This window comes from Brassica napus, chromosome A10 (assembly GCF_020379485.1).
Source record: "Brassica napus cultivar Da-Ae chromosome A10, Da-Ae, whole genome shotgun sequence".
Classification (NCBI taxonomy): domain Eukaryota; kingdom Viridiplantae; phylum Streptophyta; class Magnoliopsida; order Brassicales; family Brassicaceae; genus Brassica; species Brassica napus.
Genome location: NC_063443.1, coordinates 17,301,089 through 17,326,641, shown reverse-complemented (window position 1 = coordinate 17,326,641; position 25,553 = coordinate 17,301,089). Strand labels below are relative to the sequence as shown.

General features: G+C 38.6%; 9 protein-coding genes and 1 non-coding gene across 16 annotated transcripts; 5 read left to right on the top strand and 5 right to left on the bottom strand.

The window, feature by feature from the left end:
* Positions 1-10: 10 nt before the first annotated feature.
* LOC106419092 (protein PELPK1-like) lies at positions 11-1,310 on the bottom strand. Its single transcript, XM_013859852.3, has one exon. The coding sequence runs from the start codon at positions 1,186-1,188 to the stop codon at positions 250-252; it is 939 nt and encodes a 312-aa protein (XP_013715306.2). The 5' UTR covers positions 1,189-1,310; the 3' UTR covers positions 11-249.
* A 662-nt stretch (positions 1,311-1,972) lies between these two features.
* LOC106419101 lies at positions 1,973-3,174 on the bottom strand. The gene has a single exon (XM_048742456.1). It carries the CDS (start codon positions 3,120-3,122, stop codon positions 2,241-2,243), a length of 882 nt encoding a protein of 293 aa, XP_048598413.1. The 5' UTR covers positions 3,123-3,174; the 3' UTR covers positions 1,973-2,240.
* A 373-nt stretch (positions 3,175-3,547) lies between these two features.
* LOC106419248 (guanosine nucleotide diphosphate dissociation inhibitor At5g09550) lies at positions 3,548-6,551 on the top strand. Of its 2 annotated transcripts, XM_013860007.3 has the most exons (12): positions 3,552-3,729; positions 4,038-4,184; positions 4,268-4,375; positions 4,460-4,632; positions 4,713-4,824; positions 4,906-4,986; positions 5,066-5,128; positions 5,248-5,349; positions 5,448-5,572; positions 5,641-5,851; positions 5,945-6,019; positions 6,120-6,547. In XM_013860007.3, the coding sequence occupies exons 1-12, from the start codon at positions 3,643-3,645 to the stop codon at positions 6,171-6,173; spliced, it is 1,338 nt and encodes a 445-aa protein (XP_013715461.1). In that variant the 5' UTR covers positions 3,552-3,642; the 3' UTR covers positions 6,174-6,547. The 2 variants fall into 2 exon arrangements, with proteins under 2 accessions (XP_048598412.1, XP_013715461.1); XM_048742455.1 differs by having other exon boundaries at positions 3,548-3,729; positions 5,641-6,019; positions 6,120-6,551.
* A 251-nt stretch (positions 6,552-6,802) lies between these two features.
* Positions 6,803-8,104, top strand: LOC106419187 (uncharacterized protein C6C3.02c-like). Of its 2 annotated transcripts, none has more exons than XM_048742457.1 (5): positions 6,803-6,943; positions 7,100-7,155; positions 7,229-7,297; positions 7,390-7,571; positions 7,844-8,104. In XM_048742457.1, the coding sequence occupies exons 1-5, from the start codon at positions 6,918-6,920 to the stop codon at positions 7,940-7,942; spliced, it is 432 nt and encodes a 143-aa protein (XP_048598414.1). In that variant the 5' UTR covers positions 6,803-6,917; the 3' UTR covers positions 7,943-8,104. The 2 variants fall into 2 exon arrangements, with proteins under 2 accessions (XP_048598414.1, XP_013715399.2); XM_013859945.3 differs by having other exon boundaries at positions 6,821-6,939; positions 7,096-7,155.
* Positions 8,105-9,874: 1,770 nt separating this feature from the next.
* LOC106419495 (succinate dehydrogenase subunit 3-1, mitochondrial-like) lies at positions 9,875-11,508 on the top strand. 2 transcript variants are annotated; one of them, XM_013860296.3, is made up of 4 exons: positions 9,875-10,078; positions 10,528-10,601; positions 10,672-10,753; positions 10,836-11,508. In XM_013860296.3, exons 1-4 carry the CDS (start codon positions 10,004-10,006, stop codon positions 11,244-11,246), a joined length of 642 nt encoding a protein of 213 aa, XP_013715750.2. In that variant the 5' UTR covers positions 9,875-10,003; the 3' UTR covers positions 11,247-11,508. The 2 variants fall into 2 exon arrangements, with proteins under 2 accessions (XP_013715750.2, XP_013715751.2); XM_013860297.3 differs by lacking the exon at positions 9,875-10,078 and having other exon boundaries at positions 10,538-10,605.
* A 1,080-nt stretch (positions 11,509-12,588) lies between these two features.
* Positions 12,589-14,311, bottom strand: LOC106419406 (mediator of RNA polymerase II transcription subunit 15). Its single transcript, XM_013860187.3, has one exon. It carries the CDS (start codon positions 14,234-14,236, stop codon positions 12,797-12,799), a length of 1,440 nt encoding a protein of 479 aa, XP_013715641.2. The 5' UTR covers positions 14,237-14,311; the 3' UTR covers positions 12,589-12,796.
* Positions 14,312-17,089: 2,778 nt separating this feature from the next.
* Positions 17,090-21,029, top strand: LOC106419201 (serine carboxypeptidase-like 19). 4 transcript variants are annotated; one of them, XM_022693764.2, is made up of 13 exons: positions 17,090-17,324; positions 17,422-17,567; positions 17,715-17,789; positions 17,969-18,093; positions 18,186-18,288; positions 18,378-18,415; positions 18,495-18,596; positions 18,666-18,752; positions 18,837-19,001; positions 19,082-19,153; positions 19,257-19,371; positions 19,464-19,629; positions 20,654-21,029. In XM_022693764.2, the coding sequence occupies exons 1-13, from the start codon at positions 17,191-17,193 to the stop codon at positions 20,733-20,735; spliced, it is 1,410 nt and encodes a 469-aa protein (XP_022549485.2). In that variant the 5' UTR covers positions 17,090-17,190; the 3' UTR covers positions 20,736-21,029. The 4 variants fall into 4 exon arrangements, 1 of the variants encoding a protein (XP_022549485.2); XR_007317031.1 differs by lacking the exon at positions 20,654-21,029 and having other exon boundaries at positions 17,715-18,093; positions 18,837-18,964; positions 19,257-19,625; XR_007317030.1 differs by lacking the exon at positions 20,654-21,029 and having other exon boundaries at positions 17,422-18,093; positions 18,837-18,964; positions 19,257-19,347; positions 19,468-19,536.
* Positions 21,030-21,256: 227 nt separating this feature from the next.
* LOC106419430 (soluble inorganic pyrophosphatase 6, chloroplastic-like) lies at positions 21,257-23,024 on the bottom strand. Its single transcript, XM_013860213.3, has 5 exons — positions 22,643-23,024; positions 22,080-22,341; positions 21,809-21,990; positions 21,632-21,730; positions 21,257-21,530 (listed from the first exon to the last, which is right to left on the bottom strand). Exons 1-5 carry the CDS (start codon positions 22,901-22,903, stop codon positions 21,438-21,440), a joined length of 897 nt encoding a protein of 298 aa, XP_013715667.2. The 5' UTR covers positions 22,904-23,024; the 3' UTR covers positions 21,257-21,437.
* An 87-nt stretch (positions 23,025-23,111) lies between these two features.
* Positions 23,112-23,185, top strand: TRNAV-AAC. The gene has a single exon. It is a non-coding gene; the product is annotated as a tRNA-Val (tRNA).
* A 111-nt stretch (positions 23,186-23,296) lies between these two features.
* Positions 23,297-25,377, bottom strand: LOC106419426 (malate dehydrogenase 2, glyoxysomal-like). The gene is made up of 7 exons (XM_013860208.3): positions 25,131-25,377; positions 24,838-25,056; positions 24,364-24,678; positions 24,189-24,278; positions 23,997-24,116; positions 23,789-23,878; positions 23,297-23,694 (listed from the first exon to the last, which is right to left on the bottom strand). The coding sequence occupies exons 1-7, from the start codon at positions 25,203-25,205 to the stop codon at positions 23,527-23,529; spliced, it is 1,077 nt and encodes a 358-aa protein (XP_013715662.2). The 5' UTR covers positions 25,206-25,377; the 3' UTR covers positions 23,297-23,526.
* Positions 25,378-25,553: the final 176 nt, after the last annotated feature.

The window sequence follows — 25,553 nt, the reverse complement described above, 5'->3', positions numbered from 1 at the left end:
GACAAAACGATTAATTAACATAGATAAGTAACACAAACCATTAAAAGAGTATATGAAACACATAATGAAACATACAAGTATAACAGATTACAAGTATAAGTGTATGAAGAAAGGCTATCAGATCAAACCATAGACATGGTTCCCTAAGTAACCGACGATGAGATAGACACACAAGACAAAGGTGATATAGTAATCTAGATCATGGGTGTGGGCCTTAAAGTAGATGGGCTTTCATACAGTTCAATAGGCTTAGTGAGTTCCAGGCACTTTTGGGAGTTCCGGTAACTTGGGAACTTCAGGCATCTTCGGTAGCTCCGGTTTTGGAATCTCCGGCATTTTTGGAACCTCAGGTTTCTGAATCTCCGGCATCTTCGGCAACTCCGGCTTTGGAATCTCTGCCATCTTCGGCAATTCCGGTTTTTGAATTTCCGGCATCTTTGGCAGCTCCGGCAACTTAGGAGCTTCAGGCTTTTGAATTTCCGGAATCTTTGGTAGCTCCGGTTTAGGAACCTCTGGTACTTTTGGTAGCTCCGGTTTAGGAATCTCTGGTACCTTTGGTAGCTCTGGTTTAGGAACCTCTGGTACCTTTGGTAACTCCGGTTTAGTAATCTCTGGTACCTTTGGTAGCTCTGGTTTAGGAACCTCTGGTACCTTTGGTAGCTCCGGTTTAGTAATCTCTGGTACCTTTGGTAGCTCCGGTTTAGGAATCTCTGGTACCTTTGGTAGCTCCGGTTTAGTAATCTCTGGTACCTTTGGTAGCTCCGGTTTAGGAATCTCTGGTACCTTTGGTAGCTCTGGTTTAGGAATCTCCGGCACCTTTGGCAGCTCTGGTTTAGGAACCTCAGGCTTGGGAGTCTCCATCAACTTAGTCCCCTCGTGCTTTGGAAATTCAGGTAACTTGGGAATGTCTAGTTTAGGGAGCTCCGGGAACTTAGGAACTTCGAATTTAGGTAGCTCCGGGTGAGGAAGTTCAGGCAATTTTGGTATCTCCATGTGAGGTAGTTCGGGCAGTTTTGGTATCTCCATGTGAGGTAGTTCAGGCAATTTGGGTATTTCCGGTTTAGGAATCTCCTCCACTAACCGGCGAGCTCCCACTGAAACCGGATTAGCTAGCAATGCAGTTAGACAGATGATGAGAAGTGGTGATGAGAGGAGAAGAGCAAAGAGGCTCTTCTTCATCAGTGCCATGGTTCTGCTTGCTTGCTTGAATGAAAAGTGTTTGCCTTCTTCTTCTTCTTCTTCTTCTTCTTCTTCTTTTGCTTTGATGTGTGTTTGTTTGTTGTTGGTTTTTGATGAGTTTTTGGTGTTTGATTCGAATGGCTATTTAAAGGTGTTGAGAGGAAGAGGGAAGATGAGTTTGGTGGGAAAATAGTCTATATAATTCAAAAAGTTCGTTTAACCTCTCTATCTGTATTCAATTAGTTGACTTTTAGATCCTAATGTTTACGTGTTCATGTTTTTGTTACACGTCTATCTTGAAAATAATCATCAATTAAACCAAGTTTATTAACAATCACTAAGAAATCAAGTTTGAGGCTTGATCAATTGTGCCTTACAAATATCTAGCCAGTTGTGTTGATTCTGACGAATCAAAATTTCAAGATGAATTTTTTTTTTTTTTGCACATAAATTTGGTAAATTTGCAAGTACGAAAAGCAACTTCAGATTAAAGAATGAAAGCAAACAACGTTTAGGTTGTGGTCGGTAATCTACACAACGACTGTAGATCCTTTTGCCTTGTGGGTATGTTATGCTATTTGTCATCAAGTCATTGAAGTACAATATATTGTTTGATATATTTGATCTTCAGACATATTTTACAAAAGAAAGTTATAGAATTGGGTATAACTTCAGCCGGTAACAACTTTCTTTCAATAAAATGTATAGCCAAAATGAAACAAGTCTGATCAGAAGCTTGCTACCTCTAATCTGAGAAAACAAGTGTTGGTGCCTTACTTCCATCGCAACTATATCATCCGAAACCAGTTCTTGGATATGATACATAAAGGTTATACATAAGATTACATTACATTGATTCCACAAACGAATCAAAGCTACATCATTTTCAACTACTAACAATACATAGGCCCGAGAACATGCAACCACAAAACAAACAAGGACATAATAAAGGTCTTACTTTCACTAAGTAGCCTTGACCTTATCAGCTACAACAACACAAAAGTATTAACATATTTTTCAAGAACTCATCAAGTTCCTCAAAAAACTCTATCCTTTTGATATCATCCTCCTTTCTTATTTTTCTTCGCATCATCTCTCTCCTCCTCATCATCAGATATGTTAATATATAACTCATCACCATCACCATCAACGTCGTGATAGTTTCCTGAAGCAGATGCTTTAATATTTGCCTGATGATGATCAGCGCTTAGCACAGGGCAGTGGAAGAGAGCTGAAACTGGCGACCAACAAGAACCAGAGGTTTTAGCATCACCTGAAAACCCTACAGGAAACATAGCCCACGAACAGAAAAAGTAAACGCCCTGGCCATTACTCTCCACCGGCGGCGTCTCCGTCTTAACCGCTTCAAACGCTCTCCCGCACTGCTGACACCTCAACGCGCATTCCTCGTAGCCCTTAGGGTACTCGAAAAGCGCGTAGCAGTACGGACACGCCGTCCAAAAGCTCGCAGCCTTAGGACTCTCCGAGGTCTCAGCTAACTGCTCCGGTTGCCGGCTTTGAGGTTGACCGAGTTGGTGGTCGTAGATAGACTTTCTAGGAGGATCAGAGAGGACGCACCAAGCGTCAGAGACGAGCTTGAGCGCTTGATCGGCGAAAGGGAGACGGTTCACAGTGGGGTTGAGGAGAAGAGCGAGTCTACGGTACTGAACCGCGACGCGTTCGAGGCTTTGGGTTAGTTTCTCGAGTCGGAGCACCGCGTACCAGTCAGGTAGTTTAGAATCTCCGACGGTGGATTCTCCGGCGAGGAGAGTGTCGGCGATGGCGATGATGTAGTCCGCTGCATGTGTTCGGGACGAGTCTTCTTCGCATGCGCGGATGGCCAATGTCTTTGCTCCTTTGAAGTCACTTGAGGCTAGAAGCTCCTTCGATGTGACTAACCACCGATCTGCCTCCGCTCCGTTATCGTCGCCGCCTAATACCATATCTTTGTTTCTCAACCTTTGTTTTTGAGTAAATACAGAACAGTGTTACTTTGCTAGTGGACCAACAAGACACTGTCGGACTATACACAATATCTATGGGTAGTTTTGTCATTTCCACTAGGCCTCTCTAAACCGGCCGGTATATAGCATACCAATGATTGTTATTGAACTGATCTCAAGTTTTTTTTTTGTCTTGGTCAACCATTGTTATTAGGACAATTTTGCTTTCCCACATCTTTGTCTGAATATAGTAAATTTTGGGAGATTTCTTTAACAATTTCTTTACATTTGAAGTTATGAACCAATATAACTCCTGACAATGCGGTTTTGATTATTAACGTGGAACATTCTCATGAGGTGAAACGGTAAGATCGGAGGTGGTGGTAAAGACTGTAATAACAGCCACACATCATCCTCTATTTCTTTTTCTTCCCACGCATTTTGTTTCTCTGATATAACAAAAACTATTAGAGATTAGAGAAGAATTAAAGACGATCGATAATAGAGATTGGTTGCAACAATGGATGAAGAGTATGATGTGATTGTTCTTGGTACTGGTCTCAAGGAGTGTATTCTTAGTGGTCTCCTCTCTGTCGATGGCCTCAAGGTTCTCTTTCAATTCAATTCCAAATGCATGATTATTTTTGTGCATGATCACATGCATGTATACTATAGCTTTATTTTTACGTTTAGTTCTGGTTTTTGTTTTAGTTATGAATCTTATGTCAGATCAATAGTTGAATTGCCGCCTTTGGCAGTGAAGTATAGTGCTCCAATAATAGCCTTTTGACCTTTGAACGAGATTTTGTTTCGTAGACCATGAATGATATTATAAGATGATTAGTGTGAAGTGTGTTATTTTAGAAACACATACATAAATACATTTATCTTTCAAATATGTAATCATCTATATAGGTACTGCATATGGATAGAAACGACTACTATGGAGGAGAATCAAGCTCTCTTAACCTCACTCAGCTATGGAAGCGTTTCAGGGGAAGTGACACTCCTGAAGAAAATCTTGGAGCAATTAGAGAATACAATGTCGATATGATCCCAAAGGTATGTACATATCTATTAGTGAATATTCACATATATGTAATGTGAATCGATAAATAAGGAGATAATGGTTTCTTGATCTGCAGTTTATAATGGCTAATGGACTCCTTGTTCAAACCCTAATCCACACTGATGTCACCAAGTATCTTAACTTCAAAGCCGTTGATGGCAGCTTCGTCTACAATAAGGGCAAGGTAGTGATTAAGTCTATTTTTTTACCTTAAATATAAGTAACTACTAGCTAGAGATTTTGATCATCCGTACCATTCAAACGTCAGATCTATAAAGTCCCAGCCACTGATGTGGAAGCCCTAAAGTCGCCATTGATGGGACTATTCGAGAAACGACGTGCGAGAAAGTTCTTCATCTATGTGCAAGACTACGATGAGAAGGATCCTAAGTCTCACGAAGGACTTGACCTTAGCAAAGTCACTGCTAGAGAGATCATCTCGTACGTCCAACTCAAAATCATTTCATCATTTGTTTCTTGCGTTACAAGCTTTGTCTCTCTGTTTTCTCTTTTCCCAATAGGAAGTACGGACTTGAAGATGATACAATCGACTTCATCGGTCATGCCTTAGCGCTTCACAATGACGATGACTACTTGGACCAACCAGCCATTGATTTTGTTAAGAGAATCAAGGTAAAGTGTTTTATTTTTTTTTCCATAACAAGCCAATGCTCTATTGCTCGGATCTCAATATCATTTTGTTATGTGGTAAAGCTCTACGCAGAGTCCTTGGCTCGATTCCAAGGAGGATCTCCTTACATCTACCCATTGTATGGTCTAGGAGAGTTGCCTCAGGTCTGTGTTAACCTTATAAGATGTTCCTTACTAATTTACAACCCTTTTCGATGTCTCAAATCTCTGTTCCTGTTCTCAGGCTTTTGCACGTTTGAGCGCTGTGTATGGAGGGACTTACATGCTGAACAAGCCTGAATGCAAGGTTACACACCATCCATAATTAATCTCGTCTTTCTCGGTTTTGTTTATTAGAAATCTCATATCCATAAATGTATAAGATAGCTCGAAACTCATGAATATCTTTAACATTATCCCTAACAGGTTGAGTTTGATGGCTCCGGAAAAGCTATCGGTGTCACTTCTGCAGGAGAAACTGCTAAATGCAAGAAAGTTGTCTGTGATCCTTCTTACTTGTCTGACAAGGTAACTCTAAACCCATTTCACCTATAAAGGTTGGTTCACCACTTGATTCTCGCAAAGGCCTAGTAACGTTCTAATAAGACGGTTTCCTTGTGTTTCAGGTTAAGAAAGTTGGGAAAGTGGCTCGAGCGGTGTGTATAATGAGCCATCCTATTCCAGACACCAACGACGCTCACTCGGTCCAAATCATTCTTCCACAGAAGCAGCTCGGACGCAAATCAGACATGTAAGAGATTATAATCAAAGAACACATATTTAAATGTAGAGACATAAAATCATTCTTGTTTTTTGTAGGTACTTGTTCTGTTGCTCATACGCTCACAACGTAGCACCAAAGGGCAAATACATTGCTTTTGTCTCTGCAGAAGCTGAGACTGATAATCCAGAAGAAGAGCTTAAACCTGGAATTGAATTGCTTGGACCTATTGATGAGATTTTCTACCATTCTTATGACACATACGTTCCGACCAATAAGCAAGAAGAAGACAACTGCTTCATCTCTGGTGTAAGTGAATATCTAGTCTCAATTTTTTTTTTTGTTTCCTACATGTCTTTGCTTTCTTTTCTTGATGTTACTTTGTTTTTATTTTCTTATCAGACTTATGATGCAACAACACATTTCGAGAGTACAGTGGTGGATGTACTAGAGATGTACACCAAGATCACTGGGAAGGTATAAAACTAAAAACTAATCATCACTCTTTTTTTCTTGGTTCACAAGTAAACATAAAACATTTTTGAGTACTGAGTTTTTCTTCATTGTTCTTTTGCAGACTCTTGATTTGTCTGTGGACTTGAGTGCTGCGAGTGCTACTGCAGAAAAATGATAATTTTCTTTTGTTATTTTGGCTGAGTGGTTTTAAAACTGCAAGTGACTCCTTTTGTTTTCTATTGGATATTTACAAGTAACAGACGCTGTTAAGCTTTTTCTTCATCTTACTTATCATACCGGTTTGTTTTGCTTTCATTTGTGTTGTTTTATCTAAGAAATACTTAAACATTTCTAAGTCTCTTTATATTATGATAGATTAGTTATACTACATGACATCAAATTTGGAAAAATAATCAAATTTAATATCAAACTAGATCTAAATGTAACAATTCACGTGAAACAAACCTCACTTTCTATAGGAAATTGCAGTACAAAGTGAATAATCTAACTATATCTCAATGTTAATCTGAACTGTAAATTACCGGAAAAATAAAAGGATCTGACTTGTAAATTCACCGAAGGTAAAAAAATGAAAGAGAAATGGAAATTATTATGGGCCAAACCAGTCAAAGCCCAAATCCGTTGGGGTTTGTTACTTTCCTTTTTCTTTTCCAAAAAAGGAAAATCTCGGTTTGAGGCGCAAGATACGTGACGAGCAAGGTCGAATCTTTTCGTCTAGAAAGTTCCCCAACCAATTAAATATGTACACGTGTAATAACTCCCCTGGTCTCGTCCTCAGCTGATATTTGCTGTCTTCCTCTTATAAATACGTTTTCTCAGGGTTTCTAGAGCGTCAAGTTTTGTCTCATCCTGCTGATAATAAACCCTTCGCTTGTTACTCGACGTTCAAGTTTCCAAAATGCCTCGACGCAGCTCCGGTGGTGAGTTCTCTCTCTCTCTTTTCAAAATTTTAGATCTAGAGTCTGTGTAGTCTATGATGATGTGTTTATGTAGCTGGAATGAATCGTGATGATTTTTTTTTATGGTTTATGTTTGTATAGACGATGACGAAAATTGATTTTGTGAAATTGTTACAGGAAGTTATCGCCCTCGCCCTGCACCAGCACGTGCACACAGCCCGCCTCCTCCTCAAACTGGTGAATTTCATTTTCTGTTTTTTTTTTGTTTTATGATCCATCGGTTAATTTGTCATTTTAATGTGTGTTTCAGTGAAACAAGCTCCTCCTCCAGCAACAGCTCAGCCTCAGCGTAGTGGTATTGTGTCTACCATTGCTGATGGTATGTCTTCTTTCTTACAAGAATATTGTCTTTGATATGTTTGTGTGGTCTGGTTTGTGATGATGATATGTTGTTTGTTTTGGTAACTATAGGTATGACTTGGGGTGCTGGGAATGCAATTGGACATAGGGTTGTGGATGCTATCGTGGGACCAAGAACCATTAAGCATGAAACCGTTGTTTCTGAGGCTGCCCCTGCTTCTGCTGCTGCTTCCCCTGTTGCCAACAGCATGGGCTCTGCTTCTTGTGACACTCAGTCCAAGGCTTTCCAGGAAGTAAGTCTTAAACCCCTTTGCTTTGTTGTCAGTGTGTATTTTTTTTTATCTAGCATTGCGGATGTGTTATTTTTGTTTATTAGATATTAGGAATGTATGTTAGATCACAACACCTACATTGAAAAGTGCTTCCTGAATTGTAGATACTATGAACAGTTGAACACAATAGAACTTATGTGTTGGTCTGCTTTAGATTGTTGTTGATTCCTTCTTGGACATCCGATGCATTCTGGTTGATGACATTTTTTTGTCTTGTTTGATATGTTGTGTAGTGTGTCAACAACTATGGAAGCGACATCAGCAAGTGCCAGTTCTACATGGACATGCTCACGGAATGCAAGAAGAACTCTGGTTCCATGATGGCTGCTTAAATGACTCTATTATTGTTATCTGCAATAAAATAAAAAACGCTTTAATTTGTGAAGAGGAGTTTGTTTTCTCTGGTGTTAGTAGTTTTTCTTATTTTGTAAGATTTGGGAATCTCCTAATGTTGACGAAACCTTTCTCTATGGAATAGTAATCACATTTCTCTATGGAATAATAATTAAAGGCTAATTAAGGTCTATCTTACTCACTGTTGTTTTGTTTGCTTCTTTTGCCAAAGAACATGAACAAAGCTCAATTCTAGGAGGGTGGGTCATAAACTCTCTCTCTCTCTCTAAACTCTCTCTCTCTAAACTCTCTCTGTCGAAAACCTGATTTAGATCCGTTTCCTCCGGCGGTTGTTCTTGCGACACCGTCGGCGGCTCCATCCTCTCTCTTTCTCTGTTTTTTCTTTGCTTCTTCTTCTTCCTCTATCCCTCTCCGAGATGTTTGAAGCCCTAGAATGTTCGATTGATTTTGGATCTTCAGATCTGGGGCCCCAGATTTTGGTTCCTTTTGACGTCGTATTGCTCCGGTGTTTCGACGAGGTGTTGGGAATCGTGGAAGTGGTTGGAGTCGGCTTTTTAGGGTGGGCTTCGCTTATCGGGTGGTAGATCTCTTTATCCGTGCGGTGTTGTCCGACTTTGAAGGCGCGTGGGGTGTGGTTTTGACTCTCCTGGCTCAGATCTGGTTTGGTCTTGCGCTGGTGAGGTGTGGCTGTAGTTGGCCTCCTTTTCTTTGCCTTGGTGTCTCGGCAAGGGAGTGGCTCTCTTCAGCCCTCAAGGGCGGACTTTGTTTCTGAAGAGCGCGTCGGTGTTCTCTCCTTTGGCGGTGTCATTGGTTGATTCCCGGAGGCGCGTGAGATGGGTCTGGTTCTTTCTGTCGTTCGGAGAATGGTTCTCAGGCGGTGGCTTTCTGATCTCCTCTTCGTCCTTTGCCTTCCTCTCCTTTCGGTTTTGCTGGTGGTGGTTATCAAGTTCTTCATTGGTGCGTGGTCTCCGTCTATCTCCGGCAGTCCTCGCTTGTTCAGGTAAAGAAAAGAACCTGCTCTAGTTCTTAGAGCTAGGAGTACGTGTGGAGCTTGGTTAGCTTCGTGGGTCTTCGATGCTCTCTTGTTCCACAGAGATGGCGTGCTTAGGTGTTTCTCCATCCCAGTGACATGGCGGTCAGTTGATTGCTCTGTCAGGTGATCTCCTTTTCTTTTCAGTACATGTTCTCTTCCACCTTTGTCATGACTGCCTTCTTTGCAACCCGGTTTTTTGTGCTTAGTTGCCAGTAGTTGTATAAGTGTGGGTGAGAGTGAGGTAGCTTTGGCTCCTCTCTGGATTAACAACAATCCGAAAGGTGAACAGAATGTAAGGCCCGGAGTTGCTCTCGCGACTTGTCTGTGTTGTCTGACCATTCTCTAGCTGAATAGGTGTTGTCGTACCATTTTACTTGAATCCCTCTTGTCCTCTGCTGTTTATCCCCATTTTGGGTTGATTATATTCGGATTTGGTATTTCTTTTTGCTTTACTTTCAAGTTGTACCTCTATTTCTGTTTCTCTTCTATGTTTATCTCTGTAAAACTTCTGTTCCAGTGTTTTTTAATACGAAAGCCAGTTAAAAAAAAAAAAAAAAGCTCAATTCTAGCCTCCCAGATGTTACTAGTTAACCATTCATAAAGGGCTTTAAAAGAAGATAAAAAAATTAAAAGGGGGTATTTTAAGAATATATGTAATGTTTAAGCTGTTCAGTGCAATTTAGTCGATTTCCTCCGCTTCAAAACCTCAATGAACTTTTTTGCCTTGAGCACAGCGAGAGATGGGAGTTTTTGTAGTGAAGTGGACTATGTGAAATAAAACATGTGAGTGAAACCCGCTGACCAAAAGAGAGGATTCCACTTTTCAACACATTGTGAAACGTGCAGATAACACTGGGGAGAATAATAATTTACAACATTACCCTCTAATTATTATTATTATTTAGTTAAATAGGGTTGGTTTTTAATCGAGATCCCATTTCCCTTGTTCGAGTTTTTCTCAGGAAGGTTAGTAGAGAGAGAGAAATACTGGTTTTGATTCAAGACGATGGCTGCCACGGCTCTTCTCCGATCGATCCGCCGACGCGACGTCGTCTCCGCGCCTCTTTCCGTCTACAAATCTGTACGTTGATTGCTTCTTTTCCGTGAAATAGTTGATAGATCGAGAAAATATTTCGATTCGTTTCGTTTCGTCTTTGTTTTCAACGACGAACGTCTCTGTTATGTTTCGTTTCGCTGGAATTATTCATGGGATATGAAACAGATATGCTGATTTGCAGTTTTTGATGTATTGATGATCGTTGATTTAGAAATAAAAAAATTGAAAACACGAGATTATCTAGCAGGGTACATGTTTGTGTAGCCTCTTGTGGAATAGAAATGAACTTTTCTCGGAATAATCTGAAGACTGTTAGCAAAGAAGAAGATGAGAGAGTTAGCTACCGTATGAGTTTTAATTTTTTTTTTTGAGGCGCTTAATGAGAATCAGATGATAAGGTCTTCTTTTTCATGTTGGATATGGGTAGAGAGTTTTTTTTCTTAACTGTTCTTGATGAACGTTCTTCTCTGCAGCTTGCTGGTAATGCTCAACCTTCATTGGGTTCGTACACTGGTCAGAACTATGCAAGTTTGTGTAGAGCCTTCGGGTATGTTTTATTCGTTATGGTATGGAGTCACCCTGTTGTTGCGCTTTTGACTGTGTTTTATTCGTTATAGATCGAGAGCCGGTGTGAATGAAAATGTTGGGACTGGTTTTGGAACTACCAACATAAGCAACGCCGTTAGAGAGGAGAGAGAGGTAAGATGTCTTTGTCCAAATTTTTGGTGTTTCCTTTGAGCAGCTTAAACTTATGGTTGTTTCTTTATTTCGATTCTTCCAGCATTCAAAAGCTTCTGTGAATGCAATGGGAGCTCATCTGAGAGCTCTTGGTGTGGGAACACCGAGACGCGTGTTGTCTACAATCGCGGAGGGTATCAAGATGACAGAGGAGGACCAGACTTCTCCAAAACCCCAAAGCTTTCGCCCTCTATCTCCTCACCTCACGGTTTACCAGCCTCAGAAGAACTCAATGTTGTCCATTTTCAACAGAATCTCGGGGATTTACTTGACCGGAGTCTTTTATGGCGGCTACCTTCTCTACCTGAAGATGGGTATGATCTGCCTCACTTACCCGGCTTTCTACCAAGTTCATTACCATGTCCAGCAGCAACTCCCGGTTATCACCTCGGTTACTGCATTGGCCGCGCTTTACCATACTATCAAGAGTATTCACTCCCTCTTGACCCATTGAAGCAACCTTTCCCCTAAGCTCTTTTCGTTGTTTGGTTAAGCCACCAGAGTCTCCAGAAAGAGTTTCCTTGAGATGCACAAGATCTAATAAAAAGAGAGTAGAAACGTTTGTCAAACTCTCATCGTCTTTTGAGAAAGCAAGTGTCTAGCTTTTGTTTTTGGGATTTTAGGCTTTGAAAGCTTCATGTTTGTTTGTTTTTTCTTTGTTCTAAGACATAATTGAAGGGGTTGGATTGTAATAAAATGTTTACCTGTTTGCTTGAGGGAGATGCAGGTTGGGCATGGGAATAATACTTTGAGAGTGATTGAAGAAAAAACTGAAAATTGGATTCTTGATCGTTGCCTAGTTGATGAAATCACACAGAAGCATGGGCCAAGACATTTTGAGTTTTGGGCTAAATGTGGTAGGAGAAAAGTAATACGTAGCTGTGAAAAGTCTAAAATCACGCGCTATCGGCCCTATAAAGTTTTTATTTATGCGAAAAGCCCAATAGTCTACGGTTTTTTGGCTGGCGCGTTCAACGCGATTCTAATGCTCGTGGGTTTCTTCTTCAGTAGTTTACATTTTATGTTTGTTAATTGCCCTGTTAATCTCTGATCGATTTTTTTGTGATTGGGAATTGATCAAAATGGGAACACCAATATCTACTTCAAGAAAAGATAAAGACATCGTTATCTTAGAAAACATAACACATTTAGAATTCATTTTTCATACACAAAGGAGCAGTTTTCTTCAAAAACTAACTAATTACGGTTGTGCTGGGAATGGATCTAGTCTTTTAACAAATCAAAGTTATGGACAGGGTCTACCTTACCAAACTGACCGACATCAATGGATGTAAAGACAAGAAATCAAATCGACAAGATAAATTTGGGTGAAAGAGGAAGAACACAAAATCAATTTGAATCGTCATGACAAAGACAATATAGGTTTTATATGGACACCTATGTTCTGGATTGAGACATGTAATTAATATGGCAGCACAATTATAAGGACAAAGACTTTAGATGATCTACTAAGATGACAATAAAATGATTGTCGCTTAGTAAAATTATTTTTCTATAACAAAAACTGAATGATAAGACAGAGAATGGGTCCTGTTGATTAGTTAGTTAGTTAAAGTGAGTGAACTTTCATCTTTCAGGGTTCAATGCTCTTTCACCTAACACCCTTTTTCTCGCACAACACATGTCCATACTAGATTTTGGACCACTTTAAACAATGGTATGAACACGAAGCACATCGATTTATAGTCTTAATCAATAAAGTAATTCAACAGTAAGTCATACAAGCGAATTAGCACAAAAGCTAGAATCTTAACACTCACTCAATGGATGCAAAAGAGACGATGAGACCAAAAAGGTCCAGAAGCATATTATTTATTAAAAATTTAAACAGAGCTCTAAAAGGAGCTAACTCAAAAGCAAGCACATTCAGATCCCAATTCCATCTCAAACGCTTATACATATATTATAAACTAATTTGTAAATGGATAATAATGATAACAACGTGATCATGACATTCACATCAACATCAGCTTAATCCCACACTCACACCGAATCTGAACTCTGCGACACTTTAGGTGCCGTGTTAACCACCACTTTCCCGTCCGGCCCGGTCATGCCACTAACCGGTTGACCCATTCCCTGGTACTGAGGCTGATGCGGCTGCGGTGGCACCATCATACCATCCCCAGCCACTGTATAGTACACAGGATTCCCCATCTGCGAATACGGCTGCGTTTCATGTAAACCCATTGGACCACTACTCATAACTTGCGGACCACCTGAATACGTTGGCTGTGGTGGTTGAACCACGTTGTAGCCTTGCTGGTTATTCTGCTGCTCCATGTAGGGATCAGGATGATGCTGTTGGACTCGTTGCTGAACAGGTGGGAAATACCCTTGGTTTCCTTGCGTCGGTGGTCTCATTACGCTGTGGTACAACGTCCCTGGTGCTTGAGACTGAGCTGGGATCATGTATACTTGCTGCTCTGGTAGATTCTGCGACGTCGTTGTGTAGATATTGTTCCCTGGAACGTTGTTGTTTCCTTGCCAGTAGCCAACGGGAGGTTGTTGATTCGTCTGAGACACCGTCGTTGGAGGAGGAGGAGGATTTTGAGCGTAAGTTGGAGTGAAGTATCGGCCGTCTTCGCTTTTTCTTCTGTACATAGCCTCTTGTTGTAGCTGCTGCTGCTGCATCTGTTGCTGTTGTTCATGATCTCTGATTTGAATCCTCTGAAACTCATGTATCTGTCTTTGAATATCCACCGGGTGCTGCTCCGGTGTTATCACCTGCTGATTAACGAACATCTGTGGATCTTGAATAATCTGTTGCGGCGGAGAAGCTGGAGCTGGAGGAGCTACAACTACTTTCTCCGATCCGAACAAAAAATCAGCATTACTCGCCGGAGCCATTACGGATTTCTCCGATTCCGGCCTGTTAGTGATCGTATTATTCAACGTCTCCCGATCCGATTTCGTCGAGCCTTCCGATCCAAACCCCCCGCCGCCGGTGGAGACGGGAGAAGACAACGGGAAGAGAAACAGACGCATCCTCGCCGGCTTAGAGGACATACGGAGAAGCCGATCGTACTCGTGCATCATGTGCTCGAGATCGTCTTCGTTAGTCACCGAGATCAACGCGTCGAGATCTTCTCCCGGGAGCTGATACTTAAACGAGATCTCCCCGCCTCCACCGTCTCCCCCGACGACGGCGGAGAGCTTCGAGGCCAGAGCGGGGAACCTGATGCCGCGATCGACGGATAAGATCTTGGTGTCTCCGTTTACGTATGTAAGCTGGTTATCGTGAGGGCGCGGCTGGATCTTTCCGCCGTAGCTGCACATGAACTTCACCTTGTAGCTATGCGTCTGCTGCTGTTGCTGCTGCGTCTGGTCCTCCCATGGAGGCGGGTTGTCGAAATCGACGTCGCGAGATCGAGGCGACGATTCGGCTGAGTCTGGGTACGAGTTGTAGGAGAATTTCTCCATCTTCCGGAATCGAAATCTGGAGGTTGTGTTGAAGAAGAAGAAGAGAGGAGTCGTGTGGGTTGTTTTAACGGTGGTGGTTTTGGACAATGCTAACGTGACAGGTTGTCTTGGCGTTTTAGTACACGTGGCAGTTATGTATGGGTTGGGAGTGATAAGATTTAGGTGACGGAGCTGTGAGGGTAGCTGAAAGTGATGGATTTGATGGACTTTTGCGGCAGTTTGGTGGGACCGGTTAGTGTTTTTAATTGCGTGCTTGATTAGCCATGGTTTTTGAGCAGTTGATTGTTGATTGTTGACTATTCACTCTGTTTCTTATAGATCCATTTTTTAGAAAAAAAATTTGTTTCAAAAAGATACATTTTTTACATTTTCAGTACATTAATTAATGAAAAATTATGATTTTAAAAAAATACAATTGTGTTTAATAAAATCTCATTGGTTAAAAGTTATTGGAAATAGTTAACTAAAAAAAATAATGTATTGAAAATACAATTTTAAATGTTTTTTTAATAAGTGTGAAAAAACTATAACATGTATATTTTAGGAACGGAGGGAGTATGATTTAGTTAATCACGCCATTTTAAATCTATCATTAAGTATTGTTCGTTGGCCCCAATGATAATGTCTGGATAATGTGTTACTCTTTTTATGAAAGCCACCAAAAACTAGGTGAGAATTCACGTGATCTTTGCTTTAAACTTTCCTTTCCAGTACTCAAGTTCATAGTATAAAAATCAGTGATTCTCGATTATTGCATTCCAAACAAGCCTAGTGATTCTCTTGTTATCTTCTTGGATTTTCAAGAGATAATTAAAAAAAAAAACAAATAAATTAACAAAACGCAGTGAAAACTTGTAAAAGAGTTTCTACTGAGAGTAAAGAAATGAGAAATAACAAAAAAATGCCTTTGTTGGCATTATTAAGCTGAAACAAGAATAGTACTAATACCTTTGAGCCCGCGCGAGCAAAATTACCAAAATATATTTCAAAGGTATATAGTTTTTTGCATGCTGAAGCTAAAGTCTGTGCAAGACAATAGTGGCACTGAAACTCATTCCCCAACTCCAGATCAACCGGAACATCTCTTGGATGTGGAGTGAAAAGTAGATTGCTGGAATGGGTATTTGCATACTTGAAACATCATAAAGTTTTCCTTCTGTTAACATCTCGTAGGACTTCAGCTCATTAATTAGCTTCATCTCCAGTTTTGGACCGTCTTGGGCTTCAGCTGCCCGTGACATTTCATATCGCATGCTCAATGCCTCTGAGTTTTAGAGTGACTCGGTTATTCGGTGAAATTCTAGAAACGGATATCTAGTCTTGATCTCTACTTCTACTTCACGGCTTCTACCTTTCTTAACCAGACAATCTCCCGCTTCGAACAACCCTTGTCGGTAAAAGTAAGTCGTCAAGGATCTTATTCACTAGTTGGCGATCGAAATCAGTGCTCATGCAGGCTCTATATATATTATATATATCATCAGGTGTTAAGATTTCATGTTTTTTTTTTTTTTTTTTAAGATTTCATGTTTAAACGTGCAGATCTCTTATTATTGTTTGTTGCCTCTTTTCTACGTTATTGTTTATTCAAATATATATTAATAATATCCATTCATGAGTCGATGTGAATACAGTACTCTTTGTTATTTTGTGGTTTAATTTGATTTTAACAAAGTCATTCAGTTTAATCTAGTTTTCAAGAAATGTATAATCATGCTTTATGATAAATTGAATTCTTCTCTCCGGTCGGTCAATATGCATCCATCAAGCTAAGTGTTTCTTTATACTTCAACAAAATCTTTATTCAGTTTATCCAAGATCTTTAGACTTTAATTGAGATAACGTGGGAAATATATTAATTTAATCCGATCATATAACATGATTAAATATTTAATTAATCATATTTTATAACATGTGCTAATCATCTCATAACTGGTTGGTGCATAATTAATTTAGTCGTATAATTATTGATCAACTCATGTTTATATTATCAGAATTATCTAAATTTTAATAGAATCATGTATCTAAATCAAAGAGAACTAATCCAAGAGTTGTTTACTGAAAAGTGGAATTATGAATTGCTGACTTTTCTTTTTGTCTGATCTGATTTTACATAAGTTGTTGTTTGTTGTCACATTGCCTGTTTTTTTCTTTTCTTTTCTAAAAGGTTGGTTAACGTTTAAAGAAATAAGGTCGTCCGCATTGGCCCCGGCGGGGCTATATGTGTCTTGTTTTATATAAATAAATGATTTTAGTTGATTAGGTAAAAAAAATTATACAAAATTTATCACATGTAATCTAACCTTTGTTTAGTACTTAATAGCATGATAGTAAAAAAAAAAACTAATGAGTACGAGAGTACATATGAGTATTAAGATAATAACAGTTGAACTCTTTCCTTTGTCTCTCCTTTCCACCATAAGTTTAAGATCAAACTTAAATTTTAATGATAAAAAATCATAAATTTTTAAAACAATTTAGAAAAAGTATGATCACCAAAATATAGTTATCTTAAGTTTATTAAAAATGTATATCTAAAGGTTATAAGACTTGAATTTTGTAATTATTCTCAATTATATTGATAATTAATTTAAAACTAAAATTTCTGTGAAGAAAATTTCAATTATGTAAAATACTTAATGTAAATGATGTTGTCTTACATACACATAAACAAAAAATATGTAAAAAGATTTTGAAATCATATCTTGATATGCTTTAGTCAATTGACCCTTTATTCAGTTCGCCACGTTAACTGGTCTCTTAGTTTTATATTTTTTTATCTGTTAGTTAATTGGTCTTCTATATATTGCAATATATAGTGTTTTTATTTTCTATTAAATAAGTGGTCTCTACTCTTTAGTTAATTAGCATATCATTCTTCTTTCTTCTCTATTAGCATTTGGGATTAAAGGTTCCTTTGACCAATTGCTTTGCGACGCAAGGAAGCAGAAAAAATGAGAAATCTTCATTTCCTCATCTTATATCTGTTGAGCATCTCGACCTCCATACATTATGTAGTTGTTACTTCTTTGCATGTGAAGTATCTTCCTGGTTTTGAAGGTCCTCTTCCTTTCGCGCTCGAGACAGGGTAATAAAAGTCAACCTCTTAATTCTAAGTTTCATCATCAGAAAGTTATTGATTTCTAATTTCTAGCATATGGATTGAAAATGGAAAAATAATAAAGGTATGTGAGTGTTGGTGAATCTGAGGATGTTGAGCTCTTTTACTACTTTGTAAAATCAGAGAGAAATCCAAAGAAAGATCCTCTCATGATTTGGCTCACTGGTGGGCCTGGATGCAGCTCCCTTTCTGCGTTACTCTTTGCAAACGGTAGGTAACAAATGGTTTTGATTGTTACCAGATGAGTTGTGTAGTTTAATGGAACCCTAAATTTCATGATTTACATAAATCAGACTTGGAGGACTAAGACAAGTATTTCAGTTGATGTCTTTTTCTTCCTCAAATGGGTTTTGTTAGGTCCTTTAGTATTTAAAAAGGATGAATATAATGGGACACTGCCTCCTCTGGAGCTAGCATCTTTTTCTTGGACAAAGGGGAGAGACTAAACCAACTTTTTTTAGTCTCTTCTGTTAGTAGTAGTCAAAAGTAGCTAAAAGGCAAGAGATTACACCAACGTTTGTACATAAAACCGTTCTTCTCTTTCCTATAAATTGCTTCAATTTTTTTTTTAAATACAACATTTTTCAGATTTGTATATAATTCATATTTTTAGGTAGCTAACATTTTATTATTGGAATCTCCTGTTGGCACTGGATATTCTTATGCGAAAACTCCGCTTGCTTCTGAGGCGAGCGACACCAAACAATTTCATCAAATCGACCAATTCCTTAGAAGAGTTGAGTTTAATTTTTTTTTTTGTGTGCGTTATTCCAGTTTCTTCATTTGTTTTTTTTTCTTAAGTGCTTTTATTTTGTTTACCTGCTGCAGTGGTTGGTTGATCACCCTGAGTTTATTTCGAGTCCATTTTACGTTGGTGGAGATTCATATGCTGGGCACATTGTTCCAGGAGTTGTGCAACAGATTTCACTTGGTACTTTAACTTACCACTTTTGCCTTTTTCAGAGCTTCGGTATATTTTAGAACAAAGATCTTAATGACATTATGCAATATGAAAAACAGGAAATGAGAAAGGTCTAACACCATTCATAAGTCTTCAGGTATTAATAGTTTATTCTCTTTCTTTCTTTTGTTGAATAATTCGGTTGAGATTAATAGTATCTTCCTAAAACTGAGCAGGGATATGTTCTTGGAAACCCTGTGACAAACCTAAAAATTGAAACTAATCATAGAGTTTCATTTGCTCATGGGATGGGACTAATTTCGCATGAGCTCTTTGAGGTACTGTCTACCTATATCATATAGTATATGGTTGCAATCTTTTTTTTTCTCACTACTTTTCTTTTGCAGTCTCTTGAAAAAAGTTGTGGAGGAAACTACATGGATGTACACCCGAGTAATGCAAAATGCGTAAAAAATCTTCAAGCTTATAAAAATGTAAAGATTATAATACAAACACTCCTTGAATATCTATTATATCTTCCGCAAACTAACTTGTCTCTTCTTTTTTTGAGTTATTAGTGTATCTCGGAGATATACACAGAGCAGATTTTGTTACCAAATTGCCCAGTAGATTATGTACCACAAAAACTACAATTCTTACCAAACATCAAAAACGGTAGAAGAAGAGAACTGAAGGAGTTTTCAGGGTATGATACTCCATCATTGCCTCCTCTTAGCTGCTTTGTAAGACTTTTCTTTTTTTGGGTTATTTTCTTTTATATTCATAGGTTTGAAATTTTTTAATTTCTTTGTGGCCTTCTCAGACTTATGGTCAATTTCTGGCTTCCTTTTGGGCAAACGATGAAATTGTACGCAGAGCTCTAGGAGTGAAGAAGGTGCCTATATATGTGAACTCTTTTGTTTTTTTTTCTTGTACTAAATAAAAATATAACAAAGGCAGCAAAAAGTGATCAATTCAATGTCAATATCATCATGCAGGAGTTAGGAAAATGGACCCGATGCAACTTCCAAAACATTCCATATACATATGATATTGACAGTCCCATTCCATATCACGTGAACAACAGTCGTAAAGGCTTCCGCTCTCTCATATCAAGAATTTTGTTTATTCATGTGTCAAATATTAGTTAAATATCATTCATTCTTGTTGTGTAAGTCACAAACTCAGTATCTGGAAGTTTTTGAACAGTGGTGATCATGATATGTCAATACCTTTCACTGCAACGGAAGAATGGATCAAAGGTCTCAACTATTCCATTGTTGATGACTGGAGACCTTGGATGATGAGTAGCTATCAAGTCGGTGGATATACAAGGACTTACGCGAATAAGATGACATTTGCAACCATCAAGGCACTATTTTTAAACCCTATTTCTTTCTCTCTTTCTTCTCCAAAGCCTTTGCAGGTGAAAGAAAGAGAATCTGACTGTCTGGTTTTGCAGGGAGGAGGACACACCTGTGCTTATAGTCCAGATCAGTGCTCACCTATGTTCAACAGATGGATTGATGGAGAACCTCTCTGAAGTTTCTCACTGATACGTCTCTCTCTCGAAAGTTTGATTCATGCGTTATTGTTTTCATTCTAACTGAAATTATAATATACTGGATTAAATTTTGCCCCGTGTTATTGCATTGTTGCATTCTAAACAGCAAAAAGCTCTAGCTCCATTGCAGGTCAGGGGACCTATTTTCATGTGTAAAATATTTTCAAAGCAGAAAATCAACAATAATAATGTCTTTTTTTTTTGAATTGAATGTTAAATTTAATTCAAAAGAAAAAGTTATTTGCTTTACATCAAGTGTAACTTGCTATAGAAGAAACAAAATCAAACTTATACTCCTCTGTAAACTCCTAATTTTCTTTCCCAATCCATCCTCAAAAGATCTTCATCTTGTGCTAAACCAATAGACCATACCTCCCTCATACTCCTTATCTCCTCTCTTCCTTATTATTGATAGCTTGTTTCTCATGATCTTGTCAATCAACTTAACCAACAAGCTCCCTGGGGATGGCGATTCACCATGCCTCCCTCCTGTTTCTCTCTCTCCACACAGTGTGTACAGCAGCTTGAAGAACATATCTCACCACAAATAGCTTGATTTTACCTTGGGTATTATCCAAGGTAATAATAATGTCTTTTTTATTATTATTATTTCTCAGTTATCAATAGTGAAAACAACATCTTAATATTGAGAGCAAGACAAGAAAGATGTGTGACTCTAGCGTCTGTTAATTATTCGATGCTCATAAGTGGACATTTGCAACCATCAAGGCATTATTTTGTAAACCCCATTTCTTTCTTTCTTTCTTTCTTCTCCAAAGATTTTGCAGTAAATATAGTGAAAAGAAAGAGAGTCTGATTATGTGATTTTGCAGGAGGAGGACACACCGCTGAGTATAATCCAGACCAATGCTCACTTATGTTCAAAAAATGGATTGATGGAGAACCTCTCTGAAGTTTCTCACTCATTTCTCTCTCAAAAGCTTCTTGTCAATTGTCAAATCACAAAACTTATTTTCATGTTCCATTTAAATTGTTCCAAAAACATTAGTTTCATAATAATGTCTTTATAAAAAACAGTTCCGTTCACGTTTCCAGTTTTTTATATTTTAAACACCCTGAATGTTACGTTGGGGTTTCACCTATTTGAAAAAGCTCACTGATATAGCATGCATGTAAAAGTATTTAGACACATGCAAATAAGATCTTATATAGAACCTAAACATATCAAACATACATAAACACAAAAGCAAAAAAAAAATTGAAATTCATTTTGATTACCAAAAAAAAAAAAAAAAAAAATTGAAATTCAGAAAATATGATAACAAAAAACTATTACAATATTTTGTTAAAAATAAAAGAATCATACTTTTTTCTATTGATGCTACACTTGAAATAAATAAATAAAAGCTCTGTTTGATGGCAAAGTCAAAAAACCTGGTTTCATGTTCAAATTAATTATTATTTTCAAAAGGATGAAACTAATAATAATGTCTTTATTATCTCACTCAGTCATCAATGGTGAAAAATAAAATCTCAATGTTTACATCTCTCTTTAGAAAGAGAGAAAAACAAGAATGATGTAGGACTCATGAGTCTGATCAAAATCAAATTATTCGAGCTCATGACTAGACATTGCAAAGATATAATTTTCTGTTCAGAATAGTGAAAGGTCTCCAGCATCAACTGATCTCTTCACAAGCTTAGCCCACGATTCATTTGTTTCATGGATGATCTTCAAAGCATAGTCCTGTAACAAAACCACCAAACAATAAGTGTTATAGCTCCCTCTCAGCTTCACTACCAAAACCGAAGCTACACGACAAGAGAAATATGTAGAAAGGAACTTACTTTGTTTGCTGGTTTGTCTCCAAGACCAAACCTGTTAGCAGGCTTTCCATCTGGGATCTTGTAGTCCCTAAACCAATCTCTAATGGCTGTCAATGTACCCTGCATCCACCACCAGATTAAAGGATCAGAAAACCTAAGAATATTGAACTGGTTTCCACTACTAGATTCAGCTCTTACAGGGAAATGCTTCTCAACATCATCAACATCATTGACAAGATGAGCTTTAGGGTCATCCAAAGAAATGGCAACAATCTTCCAGTCCAGCTCCCCTTCATCAATCATAGCTAAAGCAGCCAAAGGCTTGATCTTTAGAACCTCTCCTATCTTCCTTTGGGCTTCCCCAATCTCAACAACATCAACTACATACAAATCCCCAAAACCAAGAACATTAGCTTCTTTATACAATATTCTAGTTAGATTAAAAAGAACATAGTATCAGAAAGCTCACCTGGATCATTATCACCAAAAGCTCCTTCAACTTCAGGGTTAGCCTGAGATGGATCTTCCCATGTCTGTGGAAGCAACCCATAGTTCCAGTTTATGTTGTATGGATAGTATCTGAGCTTTCCCTTCTTAGTGTCTTGCTTAATAGGAGTGTAGTCTTCATCAGTAGCAACCTCCATCTTTGCTTTTGACTCTTTAGGGATCTCAACTATGAAGTTGAAAACTCCATCTCCTAAGGTCAACGGTATATCATGCCATGGAGAAACCTATACACAAATTGCAATCAAAAGCATGTCAAAGTGTTAATCTTTACTTACATTGATGTCTATGGTAAGTATAATAGTAATCCAATTAGCAATGTGAAAGATCCATAGAGCATAAAGAGACACAAAAGGTTTGAACTTTAAGACAGAGAGACACAAAAGGTTTGAACTTTAACACAGAGAGAACTAAAGGTTTGAACTTTAACACAGAGAGACACAAAAGGTTTGAACTTTTAACACAGAGAGACACAAAAGGTTTGATCTTTAAGCACAGAGAGACACAATAGTAAGAGAGAAAAGGAACCTTCTTTCCTGAGCCACCATCGAGGAAGAAGACACGATAATCTAAGGTTTCGGATTGACCTTCTTCTTGAACCTTGGTTTGAGGGTTGTAAATGGCGCTGCAAGAGAAGGGTCGCTTCGATTTCAACACCAAAGCTCTTCTGTTGAAGGATAGAGCGAGGGATGATGTCTTGGCCGGGAGAAGGAAAGCTCGTTTGGAGAGGAAACAGGAGGTGGGTTGGGTAGTGGCTGCAGCTGCAGTGAGCACTCTTGTGGCTGCCATTGTTGTTGTGGAGAGATTGAAAATGTGGTGATTGGCCTTTCGTTTCACTCGCTGGCTGCTCTCCTCTCCCTTTATTATTCTCTTTATGGAGACGACAAAAGTTTATTTAAAAAAATATTATAGATCACGTGGGCTTTGTTGTCTGGTAGGTGATACCAACTTCAATAAACTATGAAAACTTGTTAACATTTGGAACGCTTAACGCAAAGGTTTCGTGGTGTAGTTGGTTATCACGTCAGTCTAACACACTGAAGGTCTCCGGTTCGAACCCGGGCGAAGCCAATTCTTTTTTCCTTTTTGTTTTCACCTTTCAGACGTGTTACACTGCAAAGACGTTTCTTTCACATGTTTGTCAATTTTAGTTACGACTTACATTGCCATTTTCTAGAGCTATGAGCGTGTGAACATCCTCTTACAACTTTTTTCAACAAGGTCAGTCCAATATAGAAGTACATGTAACGTCTAAGAGGAGGCCACAAGAGTTGCACAACTTATGAAAGGAAATTTACAAAGTTGAAGAAGAAACACAAGGACACATGCATGATTAAGTGAGTAGTACATGATCATAAGGATTTTAATAAAAACCATCTTTATTGTCTTTCTGATTGATTTATTCTCAGTTATCATTTCCTGATGAAGTCGACACCTTTCTGAATACTTCCTGCTAACTCTTCTTTTGCTTTCTCCAGACCAACCCTTTCGTATTCGTTCAAGGGTCCAAGCTGATACACTTCCTCTGCTCCTGTACGTCCAAGACGCACCTTGGTTGCAAAGAAAGGTAACTCTGTCACCTGCGGTGTGAATCGCCATTACAAAATCAAGAATCGTTAGAGAGCCTTTTCATTTGAAGATGTAAAACTGAAAAGCCTTTTGAGGATTTACAACCTGAGAAGCAACGAAAGAGCATTCAACCACATTCGCATCTCCTCTTAACCCGCGAAGGCAAGCATCCGCAAACTTGGCTGCAGCATATGCCTATAGTAGTAGTAGTACATTTCCACATATATTTAATTCAGAACGTTGTTCAAGAGAAGAACCAAGTGATAATGATGAATGTTTTAAAAAGTAAGTTGGGTTTGCTTTGTAATTGTACCATTGAAAGTGTTGCTGAGCCAGCTCCAGCTTTCGCCTCCACTACTTCAGTTCCACCGTTTTGAATCCTGTTCGTGAGGTACTCTGTTTCTGAAGGTGTGAAGCTGCTCGGAGGTTTAACCTGAGACCAAAAAAAAAACATCAATTAGCAGATCAGTTGATTTAATGAAAATTTCCTCTATTGATATGAAACCTGTGACAATAGTGGCAAAATCGTGACTCCAGCGTGTCCCCCAACCACTGGTACATCCACTTCTCTTGGATCAAGTCCAAGAACTTCAGCCTTTTCACACAACATTGGAAGAAGGGTCAAATCTTGATGATTGAATAGAAGTCAACAGAACCATGGAAAAGACATTATCATATACCACAAAGGTGTTGGCACGAGCAACATCGAGTGTAGTAACTCCAAGGAGCTTCTTAGGATCATAAGTTCCAGCTTTCTTGAAAACCTCAGCGGCAATGGCCACAGTGGAGTTCACAGGGTTACTAATCAAGTTGACTATAGCATTAGGACAGCATTTCGCTACTCCCTCACATAGTGTCTTAACAATCCCAGCATTGATTTTGAAGAGATCATCGCGTGTCATCCCTGGTTTCCTCGGCACACCAGCTGGTATGATCACAAGATCCATACCCGTTAGGGCATCCGCAAGTTGCTTGGCTCCCAAGAATCCTCTAACCTAAAAAACAATCAATAATGATAAGCTTCCAAAGTTTTTTTTTTTTGAGAAAAATTTAAAGTAGTATATAAAATGCTACTGTATTTTTAATTATTTTAGAAACTCTATAAATTAATATTCAATAAATTAGAAGGTTCCAAAGCTTTGAGAGGTACGTACAACAGCTCCAGTGTCCATATGGCTGACGTCAGCAGTGACTCCGGGAGCATTGACAACATCGTAGAGATGAAGTAAAGAGACGAGAGGGTTCATCTTCATTAGCAACGATAGTGATTGTCCTATCCCACCTGCAGCTCCAAGTATTGCTACTTTGAATCCTGCTTTCCCTCCTTTCCCTCTGCAGTTTTCTCTTCCCATCACAGTGTTCTTCCCCTCCATCTAATGGTCGGTAAAACATTGAATAAGAAGCAAAGAAGATAACTTGAGTTAGAAGCAAAGAAAAGGGGAAAAACCTGAGAAGTGAAAGAAGGTTGAAGATGAGCTGATATCATAGCAATTCTCTGGGTGGCATCTCCACGAAACTCCATTATTGTGTTCTCTTTCTTTGTTTGAAGCTGGCAAACAGTTTTGATTTGTATGTCAGAGAAGTGAGATGACTTAAAAATATAGGGACTAGATTGAAAGAATATGACGTAAACATTTGTAATTTCTTGTAAAATTTGTGTGGAAAGAAATGTTTCACTTGTAGGGAGACTTCCTTATCCTTTTATCTTCTTCATGTTGCACTCATCTCTTGACCGTTGTGGCTCTCAATATTTCAGCAGAGAAATTATTTAGATGATGCTACAAATGGTTGATTTAGTTTTACAGAAGTCCACCAAGGCTGAATTGAACTCTATTATCCTCTGCTCCTCTATTATATTGTATTATAAAAT